Genomic DNA, 27,503 nt, shown 5'->3' with positions numbered 1-27,503 from the left:
TGAATTTTCCACACAGGTTGACCGCAGCATCAAGGGGTGACGTGTTTGTAAATGAGACATGGTAGATCAGGGCTAGTCAATGCGGTGCTCTCCAGAAGGGCTACAACTCCCAACATTCCGGCTGGGGCTGATGGGTGTTGGAGTGCAACAATATCTGGAGGGCACAATGTTGACTACCCTTGTTGCAGATCAAACAGTACCAACCAGAATTTTCATATCACCTTACGTTACTCCAAAAACGTATGTTCCTCAATAAACTCTATCTGTAGAACTATCTATAGTTCATTAGATGTTGGTTGTGCCTTCATGTGTGAATCAGACTGATAACTTTGTAGATATAATGCCTTTATCTCTTAATCAAAATGTCTGCTTGTTCAGCAACTAGGTGTAGGTATATACAACCTCTAGAAACTAGAGAAAAATACATATCTGTTATCTGAGTGGTGTTGGCCTCTTTGCCTGCTTTCCTATCAGTTTCAATGGGCACCAGTCACCACTGGATGGAAGTGGCTTCATGGTATCACAGGGAGCCAGCCATTCAGTGCTAGACACAGCTAGATTTGGCAGTATACAGGTAGACTGGGATTCCTTTCACTTTATCTATAGTAGGAGATTGTGTGCATGAAGAAAGTGCACTTCTACCGGAGTCTCAATGCTCATTTTATGTACATCTGGGCATAAACAGAGCTATGGAAACACAAACACACATGACCCTCCTGCTGCCTGACTGAGATAGCAGTGCAGTGAAACTGATGGAATGGCATTGGCAGGCTCCGGGCACCATAGCATTTCTGCACTGTCAGGCCTCCTGTGTCTTTTTGTTTTCTCACGGTGAGAAGCAAGAATTCCCCACTTCTGTGACTTCAGCTCCTAAGCAACTGCTTCAGAGGAAGAAGGGGGCTTGGGCATTCCTCAAGTACACTGTGGTGTTCCCAGGCATTCAGTGTTCCACAGGCCCAATATTCCTGCGCAGTCAGAAAGCGTTCCCACAAACTCATGGAAAGAATGAGCAGACCAATTCAGGCTGCACTCTGTTCTGGAAACCAGGCATCACAGCAATTGTTAATGCAAATCCAAAGATTGATATTAATTATTATTATCATTAAGTCACTTTACTCATAAAACTGACTCAAAACAACTTACAATAGAAACACTAAAACCAACTGCAATAAACACGAGCAATAAATACTTAAAACAAAGAAGCACTTCTATACAAATAAAAGATAAGTCCAGCAGATCCTGCCCCACTAAAAGAGGCCACAAATACTTAGAATTGTAGAGTTAGAAGAGACCATGAGGATCATCTAGTTCAACCCCCCCCCCCCACACACACAACATAGGAATCCTTTGCCCAACTTGGGGCTCAAACCTACAACACTGAAACTAAGAGTCTCATGCTCTACCTACTGAGCTATATTAAAAACCATTCAAACTAAGGTCAGGGTGAAGAGGAAGCGTTTTTACCCAGTGCCTAAAATGGAGGAAAGACAATGAAGTACACTGGGATTAGGAGCTTCACCACCTGCTTGCATTCCAGTGGACAACTGCCACAACTAGGGGCAGGTGGGGTTGAAGCCACTCATTGCCAAGTAACCATAAATCAATAGGTACTAGGAGGCAAGAATATTCAGCTAAAGGCAGGCAACCCCCCCCCCTTGATTCAGAACAGACTTGGACCATCTGAGTTCTTCCAAAGAATACTTCTTATTAAAAAAAAACTCTCAATCTTCTCTCACTAGATCTTTGGGAACTCAGAAGGATCAGCCGAGGGTAGCTCTGCACCCTCTCTTCTGCCTTCCCTGCCACCCACTTTTCCCAAATGTAACATTTTAAAACAGAAACAAACAGCAGGGGAAGCTGGGGAGGTGTTCTTACATTTGTAATATCCTGGTGACAAAACAGACTCCAAGAGCTCTATTACTGTGACACATCCTGGGACCTATAGTTAATTCCTCTTAGATGAATAGGTTGAGGCAGGAGGAATCAGAAAGCATTGATTCCTGTGTTCTGGTTTACTCAACAAAGGTATTTGAGTCAAGTATGCTCAGAATCCTCCATTTTGAGGTGCTGGAAACATGTCAAGTTAAAGGTGGGCCCTATTTTCAGTCTTTCTTAGCACTGGCTTCCGGCCTGCTGCCATAGGAAGGTTTGAGAAGGGGAATAGGAAACCAGAAGGAGAAAAAGCTAGGGACAAACCTTAGGTTGGAGTTCAGTGCTCAGCTTGTAACTTTCCAAACTGAGGGTGTTCATTTGTGTGTGTTCAAAAATTCAGTGCTATTGTTGAGCTTAGCCTTGAAGCTGCTCAATGTGGGCAGACTTCATAGCTCCAAGTGCATTGACATTTAAAGATCTGCAAGTACTTTGCAACCACCTGACCTAGTGGCCTGTGGCTGGTTTGCTTTGTGGTGGGCCAAAGTGAAGTCACAGTGGACTTTTATGCTGAACTCCACACAAGCCATGAAGAACGGCCCTGTTGATCAGGCCAAAAGCCCATCTAGGACAGCATCCTGTTTCGTTTATGCATTTATTTATAGCATTTATATTCCACCCCTCATCACAAGTGATATTGGGGCAGATCACAATGTAAAAGCCAATATGGCAATAAAATATCATTAACACATCCATCTGTCATCTCTCTCCCAAATGCTCAAGAAGTTAATAAAGGCCCAGAAAAAGAGAACAGTCTTCAGTTGGCACCAGAAAACTGACAAGAGAAGATTTGGATGCTTTGTTAGAGTGTTTTGCCTCTAGCTGCTGGTCCTGTTTGTTCTCACAGTAGCCAACCAGATGCCTATCAGAAGCCCTCACATGACATGAGCGCAATAACACTTTCACCTTGGTGGATATAAACAAAAAAAGAGTGATCCAATTGCCCGATCGCAGCAGCTACCATTGGTGATATCCCCACCAGTGCTGCCCTGTGGAAATCCTCTGAACAGGTTGTTTTGGAGATGGGGAAGAGATGAAGCTGGGACAGTGCAGGATCTGCCACCACATGCCAGCAAAGGGCCCAATCCGGGCCTCTTCATTGTGCCAGGCTGAGAGCTAGAGTAGGTAAGATGTATTTTCCCCCCTTCTCCCTATCCTTCCGCTTTGGCCAGCGCACACAGAAAGGCTGTGGAAGTGGTGGTGGCAGCAATGCTGCTCCATTAAACCCCACCACTGTGTGCCGAAGTCATCTAAATGGAAAATAAATAGATAAAGGGTAGGGATGTTGTGTGATGGCAAGATTGAAAGAGAGGAAAGGGTGCAGCGGGGTCCACCACCAGCAGCATAAAGTTCAAGATTTGATGGTTCACTTGTGACTCACTAAGAAGAGCATAACCTACTGAATCACAAGCCCTCTTCCTTCTCCTTCCACCTATGTTTTCCTTGGCAATCTCCCACCTTGTAATGAATCAGGCTGACCCTACTCTAGGAAGCAACAACCAACAGCTTGAGGTGTTGTGGCCACAAGCTATACTGTCTGGTTCTCAGGAAGCTTCCAGAGTTCCAGGATTCACTATAACCCTCTATGCAGCCCTCACTGGGTCACAGTGTGACAAGAAGTTCTGCAATGTTTCCAGCCCCACCTATCTGGAATATTTTCCTGGAGAGGCAGTGAGTCACTTCCTTGTTAGAAATCTCACACCAAATTCTTCCTTTTCACTTGTGCTTACAAGATATTATTTATATTCTCTCTCTCTCTCTCTCTCTCTCTCTCTCTCTCTCTCTCTCTCTCTCTCTCCCTCCCTCCCTCCCTCCCCATATACAGACTTTTTAATCATCATATATGTCCACACTATCAACCACTGTGATAGACCTCAGTCCACATTAGATTACAAATCTTTCCACTAGCTGTATTTGAGACATCAGATTTTCTCTGGGATGTATCAGCTTCTATCAGTAATTTAAAATCCCAGCTGTGCCTAAGTAACATCAACTTGTGTACAAAGGATTGTGTGCAAAGGTTATCAATTAACTACATGCTGCCAACACTGTCAAGTGCCTAGAGTCAGGTGTTCACATGCTGAGTGTACCAGATTGCAGAAGTGTACCAGATTGCTTGGACTGAATATGGACTATGCATGTACAGTTTGTACACACCTAGGTTCTGCTAAATATGTGCAGGTCAAGGGCAGGGCCAGCAGGCATTATATACATTTTGCTAATGCAGTGATCAAGGGAAGTAATAGTACCGCTCTATTCTGATTTGGTCACATCACATCTGAAGTACTGGGTGCAACAATTGAAGGAGAGTGTTGACAAGCTGGAATGTGTGTAGAGGAGGGCAACCAAGTTGATCAAGGGTCTGGAACCAAGCCTTATGAGGAACGGTTCGGTATGTTTAGCCTGGAAAAGAGGAGACTGAGAGGAAATATAATAGCTATATAGAAGATGGAGAAAGCTTGTTTTCTTCTGCTCCATAGGGTAGGACCCAAACCAATGGATTCAAGTAAGAAGAAAGGAGATTCCAACTCAACATCAGGAAGAACTTTCTGACAGTAAGAGCTGTTTGACAGTAGAATGGACTCCCTCAGGAGGTGGCCAACTCTCCTTCCTTGGTGGTTTCTAAGCAGAGTTTGGCTGGCCATCTCTCACGGATGCTTTAGCTGAGATTCCCGCATTGCAGGGGGTTAGACTAGATGATCCTTGGGGTCCCTTCCCACTCTACAATTCTGTGATTCTATGATTCTATGAACTCCTATGCAGCTACTAGGTGGCTCCACTAGGTGGAGCTAATAGATTAACCCCAATACAAGGCATAGGTTTACTACAAATCCATGAAAAGTAGGCACTGCATTTTCTCAATTTGTGTTGGTTGAGACTTTATGGGTAGAAAGAGGCAGAAGGAGAGGGAATCAAAACAGCTTTGCATGCCAGCTCTGTTGGCCTCCCCATCTTTGATAGTGTCAGCTTTACTCCCTCCCCACCCCCACCTGATATCAATGTGAATCAAGCCTAAAATACTTCACTTAGTTGCACCTACCTAGAGAATGGGCTCAGAAAGAAAGAAGAATCGGTGGGGCAAGAGGAGAGTAGGGAGAACCTGGCAGTTCTTACACATCTTACTGCTGCTAATCTCCTTTCAAAAGAGTCAAATATAAAGTCATGTTCTTTCTTGTGAAAACATTACTAGCCTGTGGGTGTCAACACAACCTTCATTTCCAAGAAATCTGTTGCAGCCCACAGTGAGTCTAGAGAAATTACATTTTGATGACAGCGAAGACAGACTGCGAGCAAAACATTGCACACTTAAGCTGTGTAACAGCAACAATCTTGTTGGCTTTTTTTTTTTTTAAAAAAAGACCATTATCTCCTGTTCTAAAAAGAACTACAGCAAAACAAGGACCAAAGGTGCGTGTTTTCAATTTTTGCTTAGACCTTGACAGATACCCTTCTCTTTCTTCAGTTGCTATTCATTGAAAGGAAAAACCTTTCCTTCTCGCTTGGATGAAGAACTGCAAATGCCATTGCTCAGCTGCTGTTTCCTTTTACATGCTATGTATTATGTAATCAACTTACACAATCATCTCAGCTATAGCAAGTTAGGAGATAGCAATTCACCAAAACAACTATACAAATACTTTGAATGGAATGAAGCTTTGCCTCAATAAACTAAACTTGTGGAAAAGTATTGGTGGACACACTCAATTTCATGCATAGAGTTCAACAGTGCACAGTATCAGCTGCCAGGGATTACACACACACCCCAACCCTGCTGAAGTGAAACTGGATTTTTCCTCTGATGTGTGCATGTGTGTATCCATCATCTGTCTACTTATTTATCTAGCCAGCCTTCCCTTGTAATATGCAGCTAGCAACCCACTATCTTGAATATATGGCTGATTATAGTACACATAACTGAGTATCTAATATGCATGGCTCAATATCTACTCTGGCATAGTGCTACTCATGGTGAACTTTATATTCTTATTTTGGCATACTGCGGTCTAGATTACTTGAGTTAATCTGTAAAGGACTCATCAGTCCATGATCCCACTAGAGAACATATGGAGAACTGATAATGGTTAAGGGCAGCTTTCACCAAATTAGTGCCCTCCATAAATTTTGGACTACAAATCCGATCCGTCCCTCCCTCCAGCCAGCACACTGGAAAGCACCAGACTGGGGGAAGACTGGCCTAGGACTTCCATCCCCATGTTAAGAAAATACATTTAGTCATGATGTTCTTTCTTTTCCCCCTATAGGAAATAGCATTGTGATAACATAGCAAATTAACTGTAATAAAAGCAATATCAATCACTAAACTATACTACATTTTAGTAGGGTTTTATTTATTTATTTATTTATTTTGCCTCTAATGATATGTCACAGGTGATACTTTAAAGTCCTATTTGACTCTAACATTTATATATTTTTCTCCATTTACACCCATGTGTGTGTAAAACACACACACACACACACACACACACAACAACGGATGATTGTACTTCAATACTGCTGACAAAGTGAGCTCTAGCTCAAAAAAGCTTATGCCGTAATGAAATTGGTTATTCTTTAAAGTACCACAAAACTCTTTGATTTGTTTTGGTGCCTGCAACAAACTAACATAGCTAGCCCTCTGAAAATTTAACCTAAGACTCATTGCAGTATTACAGATTCATCGTGAAACACACAACGGCCCCGTTCAAGTGTTTGCGTTGTGTGTGAACTCTGCACATGAAGTTGGAGTGTGAAGATGAAGGCATGAGCTTCTCCTCCTAACTCTGCACCGGGAGGGGAGACTCCTGGGCTCCTCTTTGCAGATAGTCATGCTTCTGGATGGCAACAGGAGCAACGATGGAGGAGTGGAGCTAACACACTCATCCCCACGCCCCACGCATGTGGAGCTCAAACACAATACAAATATTAATAGGGCTGATATCACCGACTAACACCTAATCCATTTTAAATGAATCCCAACAGCAGTATTTAGAAAAAGCCAAAAAGAGAGAGTAATAATTGAAAATACCAGTAAATTATTTTAAACCACAGTGCAGTTTACAGGCAGAAATGCATAAAGCACAGTAGCCATGGCCATACAGCGTACACTAATACCCAGAGCTTCACCCACCCCATTCTTCTCCTCTCCCTCTAGCCGAGGTGGATTCCATCAATGTATATCACAAAGCCTGGGATGCTCAGAACCCATCTTTAACCCAAACATGCATTTGGGGACCGTTTCTTCATTGATTTTAGCATATATTGTATGGAGGCAGCACTGTTGTTGTGATTCACCTTAGATCAGGTTGCAACTTAGTAATGGGTCCCAACCCATCAGCTAATAGTCTGCAGTGATGGGCAGTGGCTTTCCAAGGGTTTCAGACCAGAATTTTCCTTAGCTGCACACAGATATGCCAGAAATTGAGCCCAGGGCCTTCTGCATGCCACTGAGCTATAGTCTTGTCCTCCCTTCCTGACTCTCTCATGTACAACACAAATGCATGATTTTCAACAAGCAGTGCAGTGTCTATAGGAATATTCCCACAAAGAGCAATGTGGAAACTCAGGGGCTATGTAGTATTATTCTCCTTTTGATTTTGCAAACACTCCTTGTGAATTTTATCCTGTGGGAAGATATAGCAATCTGCTACACTGAAAGTGTCAGCCAAGAATATATATTTATATAAAAGAATAGCGCTTCTTGCAGGACACAAAAAAATGCTTTAGAAAACAAGATTCCCGACAAAGATTTCTCAGCCAACACCACTAATGTTCACTGTGTCTGACAACAGAATATTGAAGAAAGCAGATAAACACTTTCCAGACATTATTTCAAACTGGAAAGCAAATAGTTCTCAAGAGGCAAGAAATACAAGGACAATCGGGACGGTTACAAAACATCTTCCACAGGGAAAAAATAATTGTTCAGCTTCTGAAGTTCACATTGACTGATGGTATCATCAGCACCCTCGTGACTTTGCCTATGTGTGGATCTGCATAGGCACCAATTCATTGTTTTAAAATACTTTTCTTAAAAAGAGAAGGCTCAGATTATTATTTTTGGAAAGAGAGAAAATGGCCAGGAGCTGAAGGAGCATCAAATGTGTCCAGGCCAGCCAATCAAAACTCTGTTTCTCTAAAATGAAGCAGAAGGGGAGGAGCAACCAGAATGTGGAGAACAAACACCGATAGATCATAAAAGAAAGTGTTGGTTGCATCAATACCAGTATCAGGAACAGAGGAGAAAAACTGCCAGTCTGGTTATCCCTTTACAGATGTGGCTTTGGCTCTCTAGATAGTTCAATCAGGTCTATCCTTTTGGAGATGCAAAATCAGTTCCAAGATGCTGAGTTTCCACATACTGCTGTCTTAACCATCTATTTCTGATGATACCCTCCATGACTTGAGATGCCTGAGATTTGTACATAGCACTGGAACATTTTGGGAGAAGCGCTTCTCTTTTTCTGTTACCAAAGACAAACAGCTGTATCCACTGTGAGTGCTTTCGGATGCATGCTTATTGAGGATGGGCACTTCTCATACATGAATATTTATTGCAGCATCCACACATTGCCACCAGCATCAAAATGGCAGCCCAACAGTCCCTGCCTCCTGTTTATTCCAAAGTCACCCTGTCTGTGGAAAGTCAGGAAAGTTGTTAGTGACCTACCTGCATTATCTGAAGGACCTGTTTGTATTCTTAAGCACCATCTGGATCATATGGGTCTCACAAGCAACATTAGTAACTCTTTCTTAGAAATGAATCCACCAAGCACTGCCACCAATGCTTTGCATGCAGATGGTCTTGGGTCCAATCACTGGCATTCCTGCCACTTTCTGAAACAAGAGGCAAACCGAAATATAGCCATCCTTTGAAATTTGCGCTTCTCTGAATTTTGCAATGCAGTTCTTCAGCCATGTAATATTATATATATATATATATATATATGCTTTCGTAGATTTTCACGGGTACAGGAATGCAGGTTTTGGTGTCCTCGGGTGTCTTCCCGTGTAAAAGTTGGGGTGTCTAGGCGACGTTTATTAGCAAAATCCTCCATAAACACAATATCAAAACAGCCTTTTGCACCAACCAAAAAATAGCCAATATCCTCAGAAACCCCAAGGATAAAATCCAGTTGGAAAACCAAGGGATCTATGAAATACCCTGCAAAGTCTGCCCAGCCACGTACATTGGACAAACAAACAGACGAATAAATGCACGTATCGCAGAACACAAGAATGCCGTCAAAAAAGAAGAAAAAACTTCCTCTCTTTTCCAACACATGAAAGAAACAGGACACGAAATTAATTTTGCAGATTCCAAATTGCTCTTTAACACGGAACATCACCACAAGAGAATAATCATGGAAGCCATCGAGATAGAGAAACACCCTCACAACATGAACAAACGTGACGACACATCCCGCTTGCCAGACATCTGGAAATTAGCCCTCCCCACAAAAACTGACACCAGATCCAGAGGCACACAGAACGCCAACACCAATCAACCACACCAGACCCAAACCCAGACCCTCTCCACAGATGAATTACTGACACCATCCAGTAGCCAATCCATGGTGGCACCTCCGGATGCTGCACCCCCCTGCAATCCCTACACAGATCTGGCTGACACAAGCCACAAAACCACAGCTCGCCCCTATACATGAAGCCAAGCCAAAGCACAACTAAGTGCAATACAGCCATCTTCTCAGGAAAACTCTTCACAAAGTTCAAGAGGTCAAGACACAAAGACTTTAGCAACTAATCCACACCTAATGACCCACCTAAGTGGTACTCAGGATATCACTCAAGAAATCACTCAAGGTATCTCTCAAGTAATTAAGGAACAAAAGAAGAAAAGGCACACTAGCCTGGGAACTTCCTCTCTGCCCAGAACATTGGAGGCTAGACACCACACCCCCTCTACAGTATTTATAGGAACTCAAACATTGAGATCCCGCTCTGTTCCAGTAACAAGAAGCCGAAAGCACCAGCCTGAAGATGACGAGTGAGACCTCGTCGAAACGTCGCCTAGACACCCCAACTTTTACACGGGAAGACACCCGAGGACACCAAAACCTGCATATATATATATATATATATATGCATGCATAAACTGTGCATATAAATGCATATATTTATGAAAATAGCATACAAAATGCATTATATCAGCAAAGGCTGCTTTCAAAAATGTGTATATTAGTGAAAAGTGCATGTAAAATATGCTTATTAGAAGAAATTTACAGTAAAATGCTGTATTTTTAATCGATTGGTGGAGGGAAAAACACAGCTATATTGTAGTTTTATAAACTCCACCTGTTCTTCAGCTTTAACTAAACTTTTTACAACCCAAAAGTATTTAGAATACAATTTAGAAACAACACTAAGCAACCTAATTGGCTTAAAATTATTTGGATCTGTCTTAGAACCTCTTGTGAATAGGCACAATATCTATTTGCTGTCCCCTAGGTGTTTTCCCATGGAATGATCGTGGTAGTAGACTGTCTAAAAAGGGAAGGGAAGTAAGCATGCCAATGCAATGAAGTAATTTTATTGTCAATAACATTCTTACACCCTGTTACAGATAGGTAGCCGTGTTGGTCTGCCATAGTCAAAACAAAAAAAATTCCTTCCAGTAGCACCTTAAAGACCAACTAAGTTAGTTCTTGGTATGAGCTTTCGTGTGCATGCACACTTCTTCAGATACCAAAGAAGAAGTGTGCATGCACACAAAAGCTCATACCAAGAACTAACTTAGTTGGTCTTTAAGGTGCTACTGGAAGGAGATTCTTACACCCTCTTATCCCTTATCAAAGCCCAAAATGTAACTAAGCTTTTTCCAGGGCTGCTAAACCTAACTCCATCCATGACTGCCATGTGTGCTCATCTTTTTTAGGTTGCAATGCATTTTATACTCTCCACACAAATCTATACTGCAGCTGATATTTTCTAAATTATCCTCCTGCCTCAATTTCCTTATTGCTGCTGTTGCTAAAGTGTGCTTCTGAGCAGCACATGCACATCAAACCAAGCTTGTTTAATTTATTTAACTGGGTAGGCACCTTTAGAGATAATCACAAAGGGCTTAATTTCATGTGCTTTTGTGCCAAAGATTTCCAGGGGGTTTGAGTAAGTCAAAAATTGTTCTTACAGAAATAACATCCTAGGAAACATTAAAAATGAGTTTATTGCTTCTTGCACCGCTCCAATTGCAGCACAATCTTTTGTCTCCTTGGACGATCAAATTATCCAAAGGAACTATCACTAGATGCTTTAGACCAATTGATAAAATAGTTAATTGGGTTGACATGTGACCACTCTCTGGTCTAATAAGAACTTTCAAGTTCTCAAACTAAGAAGCTGCTGGTTGTGAGAATCATAAATCACTCTTATCCTTCAATCCAATATATGTATATAGATCCATTTCTGGATATTTTCCTGTCCCATTATAAACATGCAGATGAAACTTAAATGAAAGGGCAAGAGGAGACTAGCCTGCTTTATTAAGACCAGGGTTTTTGAAGTTCTGATGAACGAAAAGCTCAACGTTTCTGATGCATGACCCATTTTCTGATTGAACTTTGAGTATTCTGCATGGAGACCAGATGCTCCATTGAGCTCTGGCCCTTTCCATTTCTTCTTACGTTGCAGAATGCCCACAGGGAGTGGAGAATATCAGACATCTAATGCTCTTTGCACATCCTTGTTTAACAAAATTTTGGCCTTTGAATCCTACTGCTACCTGGTGTCTTCATCCAACTCCTAGCCACAAAAATATTTGTCCAATGAGACTTCTAAGCTTTAGCACCACTCTTGAGTTTTAGCAGATGCTATCCATCTGGCAGCTACAATTTTACTTTTAAAATGCTATTCCCAAGATGACAAGGCCCTATTCAAAAGTTCTCCCCCTCATACAATAAAGGGGAGAGTGGGAACATAATAGCTAGGTCTGCCCTCTCTTTGCCATCTCTGCTGCCAGCTTCACCACAATCCACATACTGGAGGGCAGGTGTCTGCAGCAGAGAGTCCGGTGTACTCATGGAGTCTCCTCACCTGCTTTATAACCCTGCGTGATCAGACCTTCAGATTTGAACACACGGAAAACAATCAAATTGGATATCTCAGTTGGTAGAGCATGAGGCTCTTAATCTCAGAGTCATGAGTTCAAGCCCGACACTGAGCAAAAGATTCCTGCATTGAAGGGCATTGGACTAGATGGTCCTCATGGTCCCTTCCAACTCTACAATTCTGTGATTCTATGCAGAGGCTGAAGAGACACCATGGAGGGGGCAGAGCTAGCTAGGATGTCTGCACTCTCCTCCCAAGCATGCCTGAACAGGACTAAGATGTCAACATAGGACAATTCTATTGTCCAGGTTTTTTAAGGGTGTGCACTGATTTTGAGAATACTCATCACCCTTAACTGAGCTTTGGTGAACCTGTTCTCAAAGCGCCACTGGCTGGTACTGGCAGAAGCACCGCACATGAATGTGCAGATAGTTGAAAGACATATCACCTTACTCAAATATCAGCTTTGATACTTATTTTATTATCTTCCAGATGCTCTTTCCAGTAACCTGGTTACTGTAAAGCTGAACCTTCAGAAATTGCTTTCTGAAAATTAAAGGAAGGATCACTGGCCATGCAGTGGCAACCCAAATACTTCTTTCAATCCAGTAAGAAAAATACAGCTCACTAGGAAGGTCAAAAGTTAAAAGGAAAGCAACATTAAAGAGAATAGATACAACTTTTCTATTTGCTTTAACCTTGTGTGAAAAGCTCAAGGCAATCTCTGAACAAGTGTATTTCAGATCTTTTTCTTGACTGACATTTATTAGGTGCATTTGTCAGCAAGCACAAAATAGAAGAAACATGATTCTATGATAGGTGCTAGGAATCTGTTTACCACCATCAGGGAGATGTTGGAATGACTTTAAGAAGAGTTTATCATCACTTATCTTTGTGGTCTCATAATAATTTCACTTACCTTTTTATATCAGTTTGTTATAAAGATAATTTAAGGAAAGATAGCATTGCTATCTTAATAACGCCAGTGTTCTGGCATGTTCTATCAAATCTTATGCATGTAACACTATTCCCAAATAAAATAAGCTGTAGCTTATGATTGGCTGCAGCTGCAGGTGAGGGCTTCTCCTCCGCCTTTCTCCAGTGCCTCAGTGGTTTCTTAAAGAGACAGCTCCTCACCCTAATTTGGAATATCTTTAAACCTTTGAATTCACCCCTCCATCCCACATCTCTTCTAAAGTGTGCAAAGATCTTTGCACACAGTTGTATCTTCAAACATTCTGTTGCCGCTTACTTGCTAGGATATGTGGATTGGGAAAGTATCCCACATTGGCATTAGAGGTCTAGCAACACAAACCTAACCATTTCTACTCAGAAGTAAGCCCTATTGAATTCATTGATGCTTACTGCCAGGTAATGGGATTAGGATTGCAGCCTACAACAGGTTGTCTGACCTTCCTAAAGCTTTTGAATCCCTTGCTTTCTACATTTATTATACCTTTTGGGACTCCTCTGCTTAGCTCATTTCTTCTAAAATTCCCAAAGAGTTTTGCAATGCAGGTGTGTTTTTATACACTCTATGACCGGATCGGTGGGATACGACACTGACATTAGAAGTCTAGCAGCACAAACCTAGCTATGGCTACTCAGAAGTAAGTGATATCTTCTTCACCAAAAAAAGTTGCCATAAGGAAACCTTACCTTTGTCGATCTCCTGAGATGAAAAGTTTATGCAATGCTTGATTTAACCAATAGATGTCTCTGTATGCTTCAAAGTTCCTGGCAGGACATGCAGCTGTTAAAAGTTGGAATTTGAGCTGTGTGGACATTTTGACCCTGATCCAGAGGTGATTTGTGCGACTAGTGGTTTAAACACTGTGGCTGGGATTTGGGTTTGATGAGGCCCTAAGCTACTGAAGGTAATGGGGCCCTTTATAGGTCTACCTGTCCTTCATCAACAACAAATTGTTGCTGTTTTTTTGGGGGGGTTGAATATATGCTATATGCAAATTTATGGACCTAATAGTACCATACACAACACAAAACACTGTTGCTGTATGTAGGTTTTATTTTATTTGTTTTTTATCTTATTTTTGGAAATGTACATCCAGTTTTTTCCCCTTTAATTTTTTGGGGGGATCCCAAGAGTGGGGCCCTAAGCTATAGCTTGTTTAGTTTATACGTAAATCTGGCACTGTATATGCCCAACTAGATGATAAGGCACTTCCTCCTTCACACCATTGAATGGGCATTAGGTGTCTGTCATTCAGATGTGCATTATAATGAAAAAGTCAGTCTTTACTGGATGTACATACCCACCTTATTAGTTCCTGATTTGCCAGGAAAATCTGAGCATGAATGGCTGCTTCTGTGTGCTATTATTCCTTGTTGAATAAGAAGCTGCATCTTTTATCCTGTTTTATTAACAAGCACTTAGCAGCTATGTGGACTGGAAAACTTCAGGTGACAAATATAGATAAGCAGAAAATGGAATAAAAAGTGGAACTTTTTGTACTACCATTATCTTGAAAAAAAAACTTGAATAAAATATGCAAGGCCTGCTGAACGTGAAGTTAAAACATGGAGTGATGTACCTTTTTCTTTCATTTCTATCTTTAAAAATATATATAGTTGCAAGCAACAGGGTGTGGGTGTAGCAGCTGGGGCTGCATAAGTGCAGCTCCTTTGAAAAAGCTGCAAAACCCTGCCAATCTGCTCCTTGAAGGGGAGGAGGGGTCTAACTCCTCCCTCTCTGCCTCAAACAGTCAATCAGTGCACTTGATTCCCATAAAAAGTGAGTGAACAAAATTTGGCAATTCCAGTGTGAGGGACTAGTGTGGAAGCCATCATCGCTTAAGTAATGGCTGAGACAGCACTGATGCAATTCAGGATAATTCTGCCTGAGGAAGCCTCATGCTCCATTGACTTGCAAGTTGACTGGTTGCACTTTCAAATGTTCAAAACAAAACAAATGGATAACATGTCAGACCTAAGTTGGAGCAGGAACTCCTGACTTTCATGTTAACATTCACTTTTCAGCTCCTTCAGGTCATACACACAGACATAACAGAGATATAATGCAATATAATGCAATATAATTATATTGCAGGATCTGACCTGTCTATATACTAATGTCAATTCCAAGTTACTCCACGCTCATGTAGACACCATTATTGCACAAAAGAGAAGTGCCAGCGGACTCAAGGCAACCCCAAGGTACGCATAAAGTACAAAACCAATTGTAGAGCTCTCACCCCCCAGAGTAAGACCGGGGTGTGTGGATCTGACAACTGAGTGGAAGGGAGACTAGAATGGACTGCCTGGAACATGAGGACAGAGAAATATATATTAGTAGGAAAAAGCATCTCCCTGATTGGATAGATAACTTCCTGTTTTGCACTGGAGAAACTAATTTAAAATGTCGCTAAGAACAGAGGTGAGATCTTCCCAAAGACATGGATAGAAAAATCAAATATTTTAATGTAGCTGTGACAGGGTATAAGTGCCTCTACCACACACCTTTTAAAAATCCAAACTTGAAGGGGGGAAACCAACCAAAATTGCAGAGATATGAAACCCCAATAGCCCAATGAGGGCTGAGCAAGCCAAACAGATGAAAGGAATGTAGTGATTTGAACCCTGCGCAGGAGCACTTCCCACCATTTTTTTAAAAATTATTTTTTGCAGGACAACACTTGTTATGATCTAAATTATTTCTGCTTCCTTTTAAAGTACCAGAAGCTTTTCCCCTTGGGACATACTATTCACTATAGTTTGCATTGTGATAATTAAAGCAAAAGCACGTACAAAATTCTATATTTTACCCATAGCTATGCAGTTCAGCGCTAAGAATAAATCTTCTTAGATAGAGTGAAACATAAGAAAAATCAGCAATTCTATCATAGTGATAATATATATCACCAAGAAGGGTGCCACATAAATCATTTTTTTCTCCGAAGAACTATGTACAGTACATGGTAAAAGCCATCCAGATAAATTGCTTTACTTCAGCAGAGAGCTTCACTAAACATGACAACTGAAATGGATATATGTCAATCATCTACCCTGCTGCTGAGCAGGTTCTCTGACTAAGCTGGCAAATTGACACATAGGGCAGACCACACCCTTGATTCAGTTTTTGCTCCAGGTAGAGGAAGGGCTGTGTGGGTGTTACGTTGTTGTCATAGTCAGATCATTTCCTGGTGAAGTTTGGACTTATGGCTCCAGTCTTCCCCTTGTAAGGGGTGGTGGAGAGATGATGGTATGTTCCCAGAGACTAAAGGAATCCAATGGATTCCTGAATGCCCTGGAAGATAGAGCAGGTAGCCCTGTTCAAGCTCTTACCCCACTGTGGGGCTTGACAGGGTTGCCCTGAGAGTTTCCTTCATTTGTACCTTGGTATACCAGTGAATTAAGGGCAATGAAACAGTTGGGACAAATTACAGTATACAGTATAGTATAGTATAGTATAGTATAGTATAGTATAGTATAGTTACAGTATAGTTTATAGTATACTATACTATACTATACTATACTATACTATACTATACTATACTATACTATACTATACTATACTATACTATACTATACTATACTATACAGTGGTGCCTCGCTAGACGAAATTAATCCGTTCCGCGATTCTCTTCGTCTAGCGGTTTTTTCGTCTTGCGAAGCAAGCCCATTGACAGCTTAGCGGATTAGTGCTAGAGCTGTCAAGCGGCTTCCAGCGATCAGCTGTTAAGCGGCTTATCAGCGGAACAGCTGATAAGCGGCTTAGCGGCTTAGGAAAAGGGCAAAAAAAGCAAAAAAAAACCGCTGGGGGACGCAAGATTTTTTCGTCTTGTGAAGCAACCCCATAGGGAAATTCGTTTTGCGAAGCGCCTCCAAAACAGAAAAACCCTTTCGTCTAGCGGGTTTTTCGTCTTGCGAGGCGTTCGTCTTGCGGGGCACCACTGTACTATACTATACTATACTATACTATACTATAGTTAGTATAGTATAGTTATTACTACTACTACTACAAAATCATGTATAGAAATCCTAAAAGCTCTGCATACATCACATTTATATATACGGTATGAGATGTCCAAAATGTGTTGGATATTTCTGAGGTTTCCCATTAAAGATAAAAAGGCAACGTCCCTCTTGTTCTTTCTTTGATAAGCAAACAGCATCCCAGTAATCAAAGGTTTCAAATGATTTTCTTTCATGAGAAAGTTTCGAAGGAGCAAAAATGATCTTTATTGGAACTGGTTTAATGCCAGTGAGCTGGAAAACCTATTGCATAATGGAGAGTAGCCTTCTGACTCACTAATTAATGCTCTTAAGCAGATCTGTTATAGAACTACTGCACAACTTCACTTTTCAGTTTCTGGAATAAAGGTCTTTCCTCCTCTTCTTTCACCCTTGTGACCCAGTGATGCTACCAATTTTCTTTCTGCTCTTATGAGGTCACAGTTTAAGTATAGCCACCACATGATAGCTGATAGCCAATCCCATTGTCATTTCATCTTTTTCTAGCTTGTTTCCTCTCAAGTAAATAACTATATGTGATGAGAATGAAGGTCCCATGGTTGCAGATCACATAAGATATTATTTACACATTCAGTAATCAAGCAATAACCATGATTTCCACATCAGTAAAAAGGTGTGAGCCTCCTATCAGTATTGTTATTTTCACTGAAATCATTTCAAATCCTTTGGTTTTTCAAATACCTCAACCTGAGCTTAAGAAATACTCATCTCCGTAATTAAAGGTAGAAAACAGATTCAAGGATGTGCTGCAAACTCACCAAATGAAGAACAACATTTATTTTCTATAGTCTTGTGGTTTCTGGGCCTAGTTTCAGGCACATTCATGGGTTTTGGAAATGGTTCCTCAATAGTTATTCTGACTTTAATGAGATTGTGGCTGAAGTTTTCTTTGGTGGTTTCATCTGGACAAAAAAAAAGATAGAGATATATGTAGAGGAGTTCAAACATTTCTAGTATTTTCTTGGAAAGGAGATGAGTGAAATGAAATGTTTATGATTCGCAGCCCTTTATTTTTCTTGGGATGTATTCAGTCTTCAAATTGCTAAATTGAAATCCATTAAAATATTCACATTTTGCAGCAGGAAACTGATTCTTCTGTTCAATAATTGCCACCGGAGTTAAGATACATTCTAATATTCAGGCACTGAATTGGAGCACTTTACCTGCATGTGCAAAACAAGGTCTTCAAATGCCAAGGTCTTTGCGCTTCGTTTCCTTTCCTTTCAGCCTTTTTAATACTTCTGTCCTTGGTATGTTTGTTTACAGCTGTCAGTGAAAAGCAGCAACAAGCAGTCATTAACAGGACATTTTAATGCTGCCCAGGGAAACCACAATTGCTACTACCATTAGCCTTTCTATAAAACAACGCAACATTAGTCCCTGCATAAAACAGCACGGAATCCTTAAAGTTGTTATAATGTGGGTACATGTGAAGCTGAGTCAAGATAATTTCATTTTAGCAACAAGGTTGAAGGTGGCCCTTGTGAAAGCTAAAATGGATATTGTTTCCCCTAATGAGGCCACAAAATCTAATGAACTGCTGACATTCACAGTGACTGTTGCATGGATTTATGTAGCACAGCAATGGAAGACTTTGAAGGATTTGAGTTTAAATCTGTGGTATGGAAACTTATGGGACCCGGCTAGGGCTGAAAAGCTTACTCATCAGCTAAAGCTCATAAAAGTTTTACAAATCATTAGAAAATTGGACACAACCCACCCGCTGCATTTTTTCATCTGGAAATCAGGTCAAGTGACAATGCATACTGCTGCCTCCTTAATACTAATGCTAGCACATTTTGCATTTTACAGAGCACGATAGTGAACCTGAGGTCCACCAGATGTTGTTGGCACTACAACTCCCATCAGCTCCAGGCAGCATGGTCAATGGTCAGGGTCCAGGGATGATGGGAGCTGGAGTCCAATGAAACCTGGAGGAATTGTAGAAACAATTTATGTCAATGTATAGGTATTATTTTGTGATCCATTTCTCCTTTCTGACAGCCATGTTGTGTTATGCCATGCACCCATGGAAGCCATTTTGTGCTGTGTCATGCCCCACTGCCATTAATTTGTGACCGGTGTCCATGGCACTGTTACTATAAAGCAGCAATGCAGCAGCAAGCAAAGGCTATAGCAGCCAAGTCAGCTGCTTGTGGCTGGACAGCCAAACAGGATGTTTGTGACTGTTGCCATGGGAACAAAGGGGCAGTCCATTCTGTACTGAGCACCGGATGTTAGCTCAGTGTGTGTGTGTCACATGACCTGTACTGGAAGTACATGGGTGGAGTTTATTCTTACTGCTGCTGAGTGCAGACATGTTTCTCTGTACTGATGTGAGAGACAGAAATAAAGGATGTAAATAGTTTTCTGTCTGCTTCTTTCCCCTCCCTGGGGGACACCAAAGGGGAGAGAGAAGGAACGGTGTGTTTTTCTCACAGCCTGGGAAGAATCGCCAAGACCTCGCCTGCTTATCTGCCGGGAGTAGCAGCGGGGAGGTCGCCAAGGAATATCTGCCGGTGCCTACGCTGTGGCACATTCCTCTGACCCAGGCAGAATTCCAACAGGCACTTTCCCAAAATTCCAAATATGTCCACTGGACCAAATATGTGGTATCCCTGCTATATATTCTCCCCTCACTCCAAATGCTGGCCCAAGCAAACGGAATATTGAGAGGATGGGAAAATCACACTTTGAATTCAGAAGCCCTGCTTTCCTCTTCCAGGAAGTCAGAATGGCACTTCCCTGGACACTGCAATGAAGGGAAAGAATGAAGGATAAAATCTGGAAGAAATAAGAAGGTATTCTCATGCCATTCCAACTGTTCTCCCCAATTCTATATATGCAGTTCAGCAACCTGGTCACAACTAGATCCGTAATTCTAATCCAGATTTATTTATTTATTTATTTATTTATTTGTTTATTTATTTAAAATGCACCAGACTTCTGAAAGAAAATAATAATAAAGACATATTGTAGGCGACTTTCACATCATATAAAGAATTATATCATTAAAATTTGGGACTACAGAGTTCAGAAGCAAGATGAAAGCATTTCCCTTTTTGCAGTGGTTAGTTAAAACTGCCTTTAGCTTATAACAACAGTAATTTCAATTGTAATGAATAGTTTCAGCTAGCGTTTGGAAGAAGTATAATCCTTGGTATATAAATATCAGTAAGTCGTGTTGTCAGCGTCTGATGTGGTTGTTCTGTTTGAACATTGCGGCAGTTGTTCCTGCTTAAGTTGGACCTCCCTAAGATATCCTGTTTTCTGAAAGTTTCCTGCTGTGAGTAATTCTTAATCAGTATATCCCTCAAAAGCTGAGTAGTTCAAGAGTGCCATCTTGAGGTGCAATATGCTGAATGAATGAGCAATGACTGGCAGTCTTTGTAAGGTTGGAGGAATGTTTGCCAGCTCCTTAAATGGCGAATTAAGAATAAACAAACAAATGCACAGGTTTAACTCACTTCACTTCCGAATAGCCAGAAACCCTGGTTTTTGAACATTTTTGCTGGGTGTTTGGAAGCACTGTAATGTGAATCAAGGACCCACCCTATTTTCTACATTTCTAGTGCACAAGATCCCCTCGGGTAATCACCCCCCCAAGTGCTTGGATTGCAGTGGGGGTGGGAAGAGAGAGAGAAGGACGCCATTTGGATAAGAGCAACTCTAATATATTCCAAACACCTGGTGGAAATATCATATCCTAATAAACAAATAGTGGAGTAAAGAGAGTCAAAAGAGATGTTAATGGACATTTTGCAGATTAAGGGTTAGCATGGCATCAACAATCAACATGGTCAAGCATCTACCAAGGGGCCAGCCCCAGGTCCAGGCAGAGTGCTCGGTCACAACAGCCCTGTGCACTTTTCTTTTACCGTTTCAACCCTTTTGTCCACTCTTTCTTGGGTCTAACAAACAACTGCAATGGTAACAAAAGCACTCCATGTATTCCCCCACCCTCCCCAAAAAAACAACCACCCTGGCAATAACATGGAGTCAGCACTGGTTGAGGCTGACGACTGGGAACCAGCACACAAATAAATATTCATGCAGTAAGGCCTAGCCACTAAATGACTATCTGGACCCAGTCTCAGCTCTAGTATAGCCCTGCATAGGCTCTACACCTCAGGTTTGTGCAGTTGTATCTGGGGTTAAGAACTGAATTCATTCCAGAGGTCTGTTCTTAACCTGAAACTGTTCTTAACCTGAAGCACCACTTTAGCTAATGGGGCCTCCTGCTGCCGCTGCGCCGCCGCTGCATGATTTCTGTTCTCATCCTGAAGCAAAGTTCTTAACCTGAGGTAATATTTCTGGGTTAGTGGAGTCTGTAACCTGAAGTGTATGTAACCTGAAGTACCACTGTATGTTGGTGTGAGGCAAGTCTGTACAAAGTCTTGAGAACCCCAGGTTGTGGAAGGGCTGACCAGGAACATGGCCTATGATGAATCTGTAGCGGGTGGGGAGGGTTCCCACCTCCCTTAGTGGCAGAGTTCCTTTCCAAAAAAAAGGAATAACAGGTTGCTCCCTGACAAGATGGCAGGCCTCATGCCTCCCTGAATCTGTCCAACTGCCTGGAGGGTGTATGTGCAGAAGGCTGCAGGGAAGAGAAGGGAAAACTTTCCATCTGTAAACTCCCTTATTGTATCTTAGGATCCAAGCCAGGGAATCTATCTTTACCTGATTCAGGTAGGTAGCTGTGTTGGTCTGACGCAGTTGGGGAAAAAATAAAAATTGTCCAGTAGCACCTTAGAGACCAACTAAGTTTGTTCTGGGTATAAGCTTTCATGTGCATGCACACTTCTTCAGATACAAAAAATGTGCATACACACGAAAGCATATATTTACCTGCTCTTGGATTTTCAAAAAATTGAAGTCTGACTCATTAAGAGACATTTGTGTAAACGCTTCCCTTATTACAGCTTCACTAAAGCCCTGCAGACAGTGATTTGACTGGTATGCGCCAAGGGACATAGTCTCCCTTGTTCTTCCCACACCTTGCCAATCAGTGGGTCAAGAGACAATCCCTCCCCCCACATCCCTGATACATGCTCTCACTTTCTTATTTGCCTAAGGCTCCATCTCTCGTGCAAACAGTCTCATCCTGCCTCAGTGGCCACTGTTTTCCCCACTTCTCTTGTACCACCACATTATCCCTGCCCTTGACTGACACTTGTGTCCTGGGGCTCTCTCACTACACCACACCCCACTTTTCCCTGATGCACACCCTGTTCGGGGCAAAGCATCATTGTGCAAGCACAATACAGTACAAACACATTAATAGAGCCAATAGTAATATAAAAAAGAAGTCTTTGTGGGCTCAGGATTTCTTTATTTTTTTTAAAAAAGCAGAGTAGAGTACTCCCAACTGCAGAAGGGAACACAAAGCCAAATATATATCAAAGGAGAATTTTCCTGCTGTAAACCTAAGAACAATTTGTCTTTCTCTATTTAAACCATCACTATTATAATTTGCTGTAGCAGATAAAAGAACAGTCTCTGAAAATGTTTATGAAGGAAAATAAACAACATCATTAGCATTTGTACAAAATGTTTCTTCAAGAAAGAAACCCAATTATTTTGTTATAATGCTTCTTATTAGCAACAGCTGTTTCCCAAAAGGCTTGTATAGTAGCATCAATCAACCAACATCAGAGAACATGTTATCTACTTAGCAGTATTTTTTTTTTTTTAAAAAAGGCAAACACTTAATGCAAAAACAATAATTTGCTTTTGGAGGCTGTGAACATGCACAGCCACATAAGCCACTGATTTAATAAATAAAAACAAGAACCAGTATTTGGAAACAGGTATACAGAAAGGCTGTTCTTGAACTGCTGGAGTGCAAAAAATGGGGGGGGGGGACACAACCGCTTATTAACAAGTCAGTGCTTACTACATGTAGCTACTTACCTTTAAGCAAGTGGAAAGGCAGTCCAGGCTCCCTGTGGAAGGCTACTTTCACCAGCATCACTGCTTTTGCAGATTTCGAAGTACTGTAGTTTCCAGGAGCAGAGAAACAGTGGAGTTACATTGTGGTTGGAGGCTACAGACAACTGCCTTGGTTGGGTTACAGTAAATAAATAAAATAAATTATGTGCAACATGTTGGGATACAATGTTGATTGGTGCATCAAAACTTTCAGGAAAAAATGTGTAAAATATTTGACAGAGATCTGGGAAAGGGTTATGATACCACCTGAGAAGAAGGTTACATTTCAGGGGAAGTTTAGATTTTATGTTAGCCTCACAAGAAATTGCTTCTCTTCATTTTCACCAAGGTCAGATATACATTCGCTTTTATCTCCATCGGTATCAGAATTTAGTTCAAACTGTTTTATTTGTACAACTGTTTTAATATACAGCAATGACCGCTCCCCGCTTAAAACGGGGGGCGCCCTTTGCGTGGACGCGTGCAGCCCCTAGATCTGGAGCGGCTCCAACAGCATAGGCTAGGCTTTGCCTTCCCTCAGGTGGGATACCTGGAGGTCTCCGCCTACCTCAGTCAGTTGTCCAATCCCACCTGGGGGAAGAGTTGCCAAGGAGACCAGGCCAGGTAGGGGAGGGATTACCTGCCCACACAAAGGAGGGAGGATCTTACCTGGGAATTCTCACTTGGCTCCAGAGCTTCTCCCACCCAACCCACCCTCAGTCAATGTCTTATGTTGCTGGTTAATTTTCCTCACAGGTTTTGCAGGTTAACAGGTATGCGGGCGCTGCTACGTTAAGGTCACAGGTATGCGGGCGCAGGTATGCGGGCGCTGCTACGTTAAGGTCGCTGTTAAAGGGCCGGAAAGGAATTTCCCTGCATTGGCAGGTTTCGCCTTTCCCGTAGCAAAACGTCACAACTTTGGCGGTATCAGGCCTTGGGCGGAATCCTTTTGTCCATCTTCCTCTTTGCGGCGGCGATACCAGGGTTCCCCGTTAAAGGGGTTTTCTGAAGGGAGGCTTTGACCGTACGCCGGAAGGTCGTCATTGCTCTCCCCTGCGGCGGCGGCGTTACGGGGGCGGCTATCTCTGCTTGAACATATGTTCTCCAGAGCTGGCCCATCCCCCCCCCCCACACTGGATAACCCTGATGCTCCCTAGTTCCCCGGCTGGGGACTGGGGAGGGAGAACACCCAATGCCTGAGCCAAGGTCTATCCACATTTGAAATTTAATAAAGTTGATGGACTACATGGAACTGGCCGAAATGACTGGCAGAATCCGAGACTTGGGAGAAGAAACAATTGAGGAGGACTGGAAAAAATTTAAGGACTATTTGAAAAAACATTATAAGCTGTACGAATGTTAAAAAATGCACCCTCTAGGAAACTCTAGCTTCAGCAATGGTAAATTAATGAAATGGAAATTAAGGTACAAGAAGTCAGAGGTAGAATAATGAAATAACTTTATTGTGTTTAAACGAAAATGTATAAGATTTGGGTTATAACATCTTTGAAATTAGGTAACATGATAAAATGAAGGATACAATAAGTACTGAAACAAGTTAACAAATTGCTGATGTTCTGTATCACAGAGAATGCAGGGTTTGGAGGATGCGGGGAAGTCCACTAGACTTGCTGGAAAAAAAGAACATGGAAATTTGTAACTTTTCTATTTTATTTCTTATATCTGTCTTCTATTCTTTTTTTCTGTATTTCATATACTTAATAAAAATATTATAAAAAAATTAAAAAAATGAAATTTAATAAAGTTGTGGCCAATTTAATCCCATAGCACGTTGTCTTGAGTCGTTATTCCACATGACGGGGGGACCGCGCAGGATCTGGGGACTCCGCCTGTCCACGCAATTGTTTTTACTGTTTTTGTATAGACAGCTATTTAAACATATACGGTAATCTTGTATGGGGTTTTATTTTTTTGGTATTGTGTAATCACTTTGAAATGCAGCCCCCAGCCCTGTGCCATGATTGCTGCTGGACTCTGGGGCCTCACTTCCTTCTGGCCTTGCACAAGCCTTTATGGCTTCCCTCTTTCTGACAGTTTACTGCTTTGCAGGCCTTGGCTATGAATAGCAATTGCCGCTTAGCTGCTGCATGTTAGGATTTGCTTGTGGATCTTGGTGAAACTGAATAACTATTTTTCTTAATTTCAAGGGGTTTACTAGGAAGACCGTGTATACTCCTTAGGTGGTAGTAAAATGCTGGTTACTGTTTCATTGGCTTTCTTTTAAAGCAGGAACACAAAAGTTCATTTCCTTATTAATATTGATTTATGATAATAAAATTCACATTTTTTCAGTCCACCAACATTTCAACATTGTAATCCAAGAGATTACTTACTGAACTCCTTGATGTATTTTCCAATACACTTTAAATATAGTTGCTATTGTAAATAAGACCAGTCTTTCAACCCCCACCTCCCAATTGTTTTAGTTGCTGTTTCAGATCTGCCTCTTTTACCTTCACTTTTCTGACTATACATTTGGCTCTATCCAAGCTGTTAGAAATATTGCTGCTTTTTAACAAGATATATTGATTCTGTTTTGAGTGAATTATTATATTATTATTATTATTATTATTATTATTATTATTATTATTGCAGGAAGATTTCCAATAAATGTTAAATAATGATGTTGAGTGAGGAGAAGGGATTTGAATTCAGGACACCACAGTTCTTGTCCAGTTACTTTCCCACACTGACTTCCTTTGCATTCAGAGAAAAGGGGCAATGCCTTGGACCCCCAAAGGGTTCTTGGATTAGTCAAAGTTTTAAAGGTTAATTAATGGAAAGTAATAATATTTTCCCTGCTTGTAACACCTTTAATGTTTGCTTCACAGTGTGATTTTGGGCTTCTGTTACTGATGCCACAAAGGCATAACATAAATATAGAGTATAATGAATTCAGAAACAACAGCAATAGCAAGAACTTCAAATGACTAGCTTGAAGAAGCAAAGCATTGACACTGGTGTTTTTTGCAAACATTATTTAAGTGTGGGTTTGCAATTTATCCACAGGGACTATACCTTGCCGCAAAACATTAACATCCCTCATTGTACTCATAATCCCCTGAGTCATGGTACTATGGTTTGCTTGCAGAAATATTTGGCCAGTACATCCATTGAATACTTATCAGAAATGTATTGAAACCATAGTTTAGTGTTACAACAATGAGCCCAACCTTTCCCTGAACCATTAGGAGATTGGAAGGCTTCCATTTTAAATTCACTCCAGCTCGTTAGTGGAAAGCAGCCAAGCTGGAAACCAAAGTTTATGACTATTATTTTCACAAGCCATAGGCTGCCCAAAACCTCACCCTTGGTTTTGCATTTCATCTGAATGCAGTCAGTGTCTTCTGTAAATTAGAAGAACCAGAAAGAACCGCCACAAGCTTTTACTATTCTGACATGTTGCACAATGGAGGGAGAAGGGTTTAACGGGTGTTTTAATTACTAACATACTTTGCAAAGAAGTTGACCACTTGGTCTATTTTTTTTTTTTTGAATTTAATCACTTCCTCAAAATCTCTCTCTCTCTCTCTCTCTCTCTCTCTCTCTCTCTCTCTCTCTCTCCCCCCACTACTGCTCCAGCAGAGATTAAGCCTCATGTCTAACAAAAAAAATAAGACATCATACAGCTATCCTAGTGACTCCATCAGAAAAGTTAGAATTCCAATTTAAAGCAGGAATACTTCAATTATAGCTAAAAACTCACCATGCAGAAGCAATTAGGATCTCCCCTGGCCAGTTTGGCGCCCAGCTTGCCTTCCGCGTGTTTCACATGCAATCCCATTGATGGGAAATTTACTTTGTAGGTCACAGCCCTCGGTCTCCCCTGTAAATAGTTGGAAAGCATCAGAGTTGGTTGCTAGGTAACTCCCCCTGCTTTCTGCCTTCTCCTTCTGGAGCTGGCAGAGAAGCCAGCCAGAGCAAGAGTTCAGCCGCTCTCCACTCCCAGGACGGGAGCTTGCTGCCTTCTCTCCTTCAACACAGCTCAGCTTGCCTCTGCCAGATCTTGCAAGAGGCATCTTCCCACTTAGGAACTGGCCACAAAATGCCCCTCCAAGCGCTTGTCCAAGACGGGGCCTTTAAAATATAGACAATTCTGCCAAGTACAGTCAGGGAATCATAGCGCTCCAAGGCACCACCCCTGCAACAAGTCAAGCCCTTCCACTAACCACACATCTGTGTATACACTGCTATTGTGATACAACTAAGGGAAGTTCAGGGTCTTTCTTCAACAAATGTATACAGACATATACAACATTTTAACGGGATATTTTATATTTTCAAACCAATGTATAACAATGTAGCACCTGGCTCACAACTTCCCTAATCCAAGGGTGATATCCTAGTCAGGGCAGACCCAGTGAAATCAATGATTTTATATCAGTGGGTTGACTCTGAGCATGGTTAATACTGGATTTCACCCCAAACTATAGGAAAGAGAACTAGAGAGTAGAAAACACACACCATAGCAACCACCTTCCAAATCCTGCTCCAAATCATGGGAGTTTTACATTAAAGTTCCCTTTACCAAAAAGTGAAAAATTCAAATCCAAACCTGCTAGGTT

General features: G+C 41.5%; 1 protein-coding gene across 4 annotated transcripts in view; it reads right to left on the bottom strand.

Moving 5' to 3' along the window:
- The window catches only part of LOC310842631 (uncharacterized protein), a 37,789-nt gene extending 10,724 nt beyond the window's left edge, over positions 1 to 27,065 (bottom strand). For 2 of the 4 annotated variants that reach the window (XM_083734730.1, XM_083734729.1), the window contains exons 1-3: positions 26,645 to 27,065; positions 22,900 to 22,982; positions 17,745 to 17,888 (exon numbers count right to left, since the gene is read on the bottom strand). In XM_083734730.1, coding sequence (XP_083590856.1) covers positions 17,745 to 17,888; positions 22,900 to 22,957 — 202 coding nt within the window. In that variant the 5' untranslated portion in view covers positions 22,958 to 22,982; positions 26,645 to 27,065. Of the gene's footprint in view, positions 1 to 8,596; positions 8,764 to 17,744; positions 17,889 to 18,149; positions 18,253 to 22,899; positions 22,983 to 26,644 lie in introns of all 4 variants that reach the window. The other 2 variants (XR_014563275.1, XR_014563276.1) reach the window with 2 other exon arrangements.
- Between the last annotated feature and the right edge of the window lie 438 nt (positions 27,066 to 27,503).

The sequence above is a fragment of the Podarcis gaigeae genome (assembly GCF_964106915.1).
Source record: "Podarcis gaigeae genome assembly, chromosome: 4".
Lineage (NCBI taxonomy): Eukaryota > Metazoa > Chordata > Lepidosauria > Squamata > Lacertidae > Podarcis > Podarcis gaigeae.
This window is presented reverse-complemented; position numbering and strand designations above follow the sequence as displayed.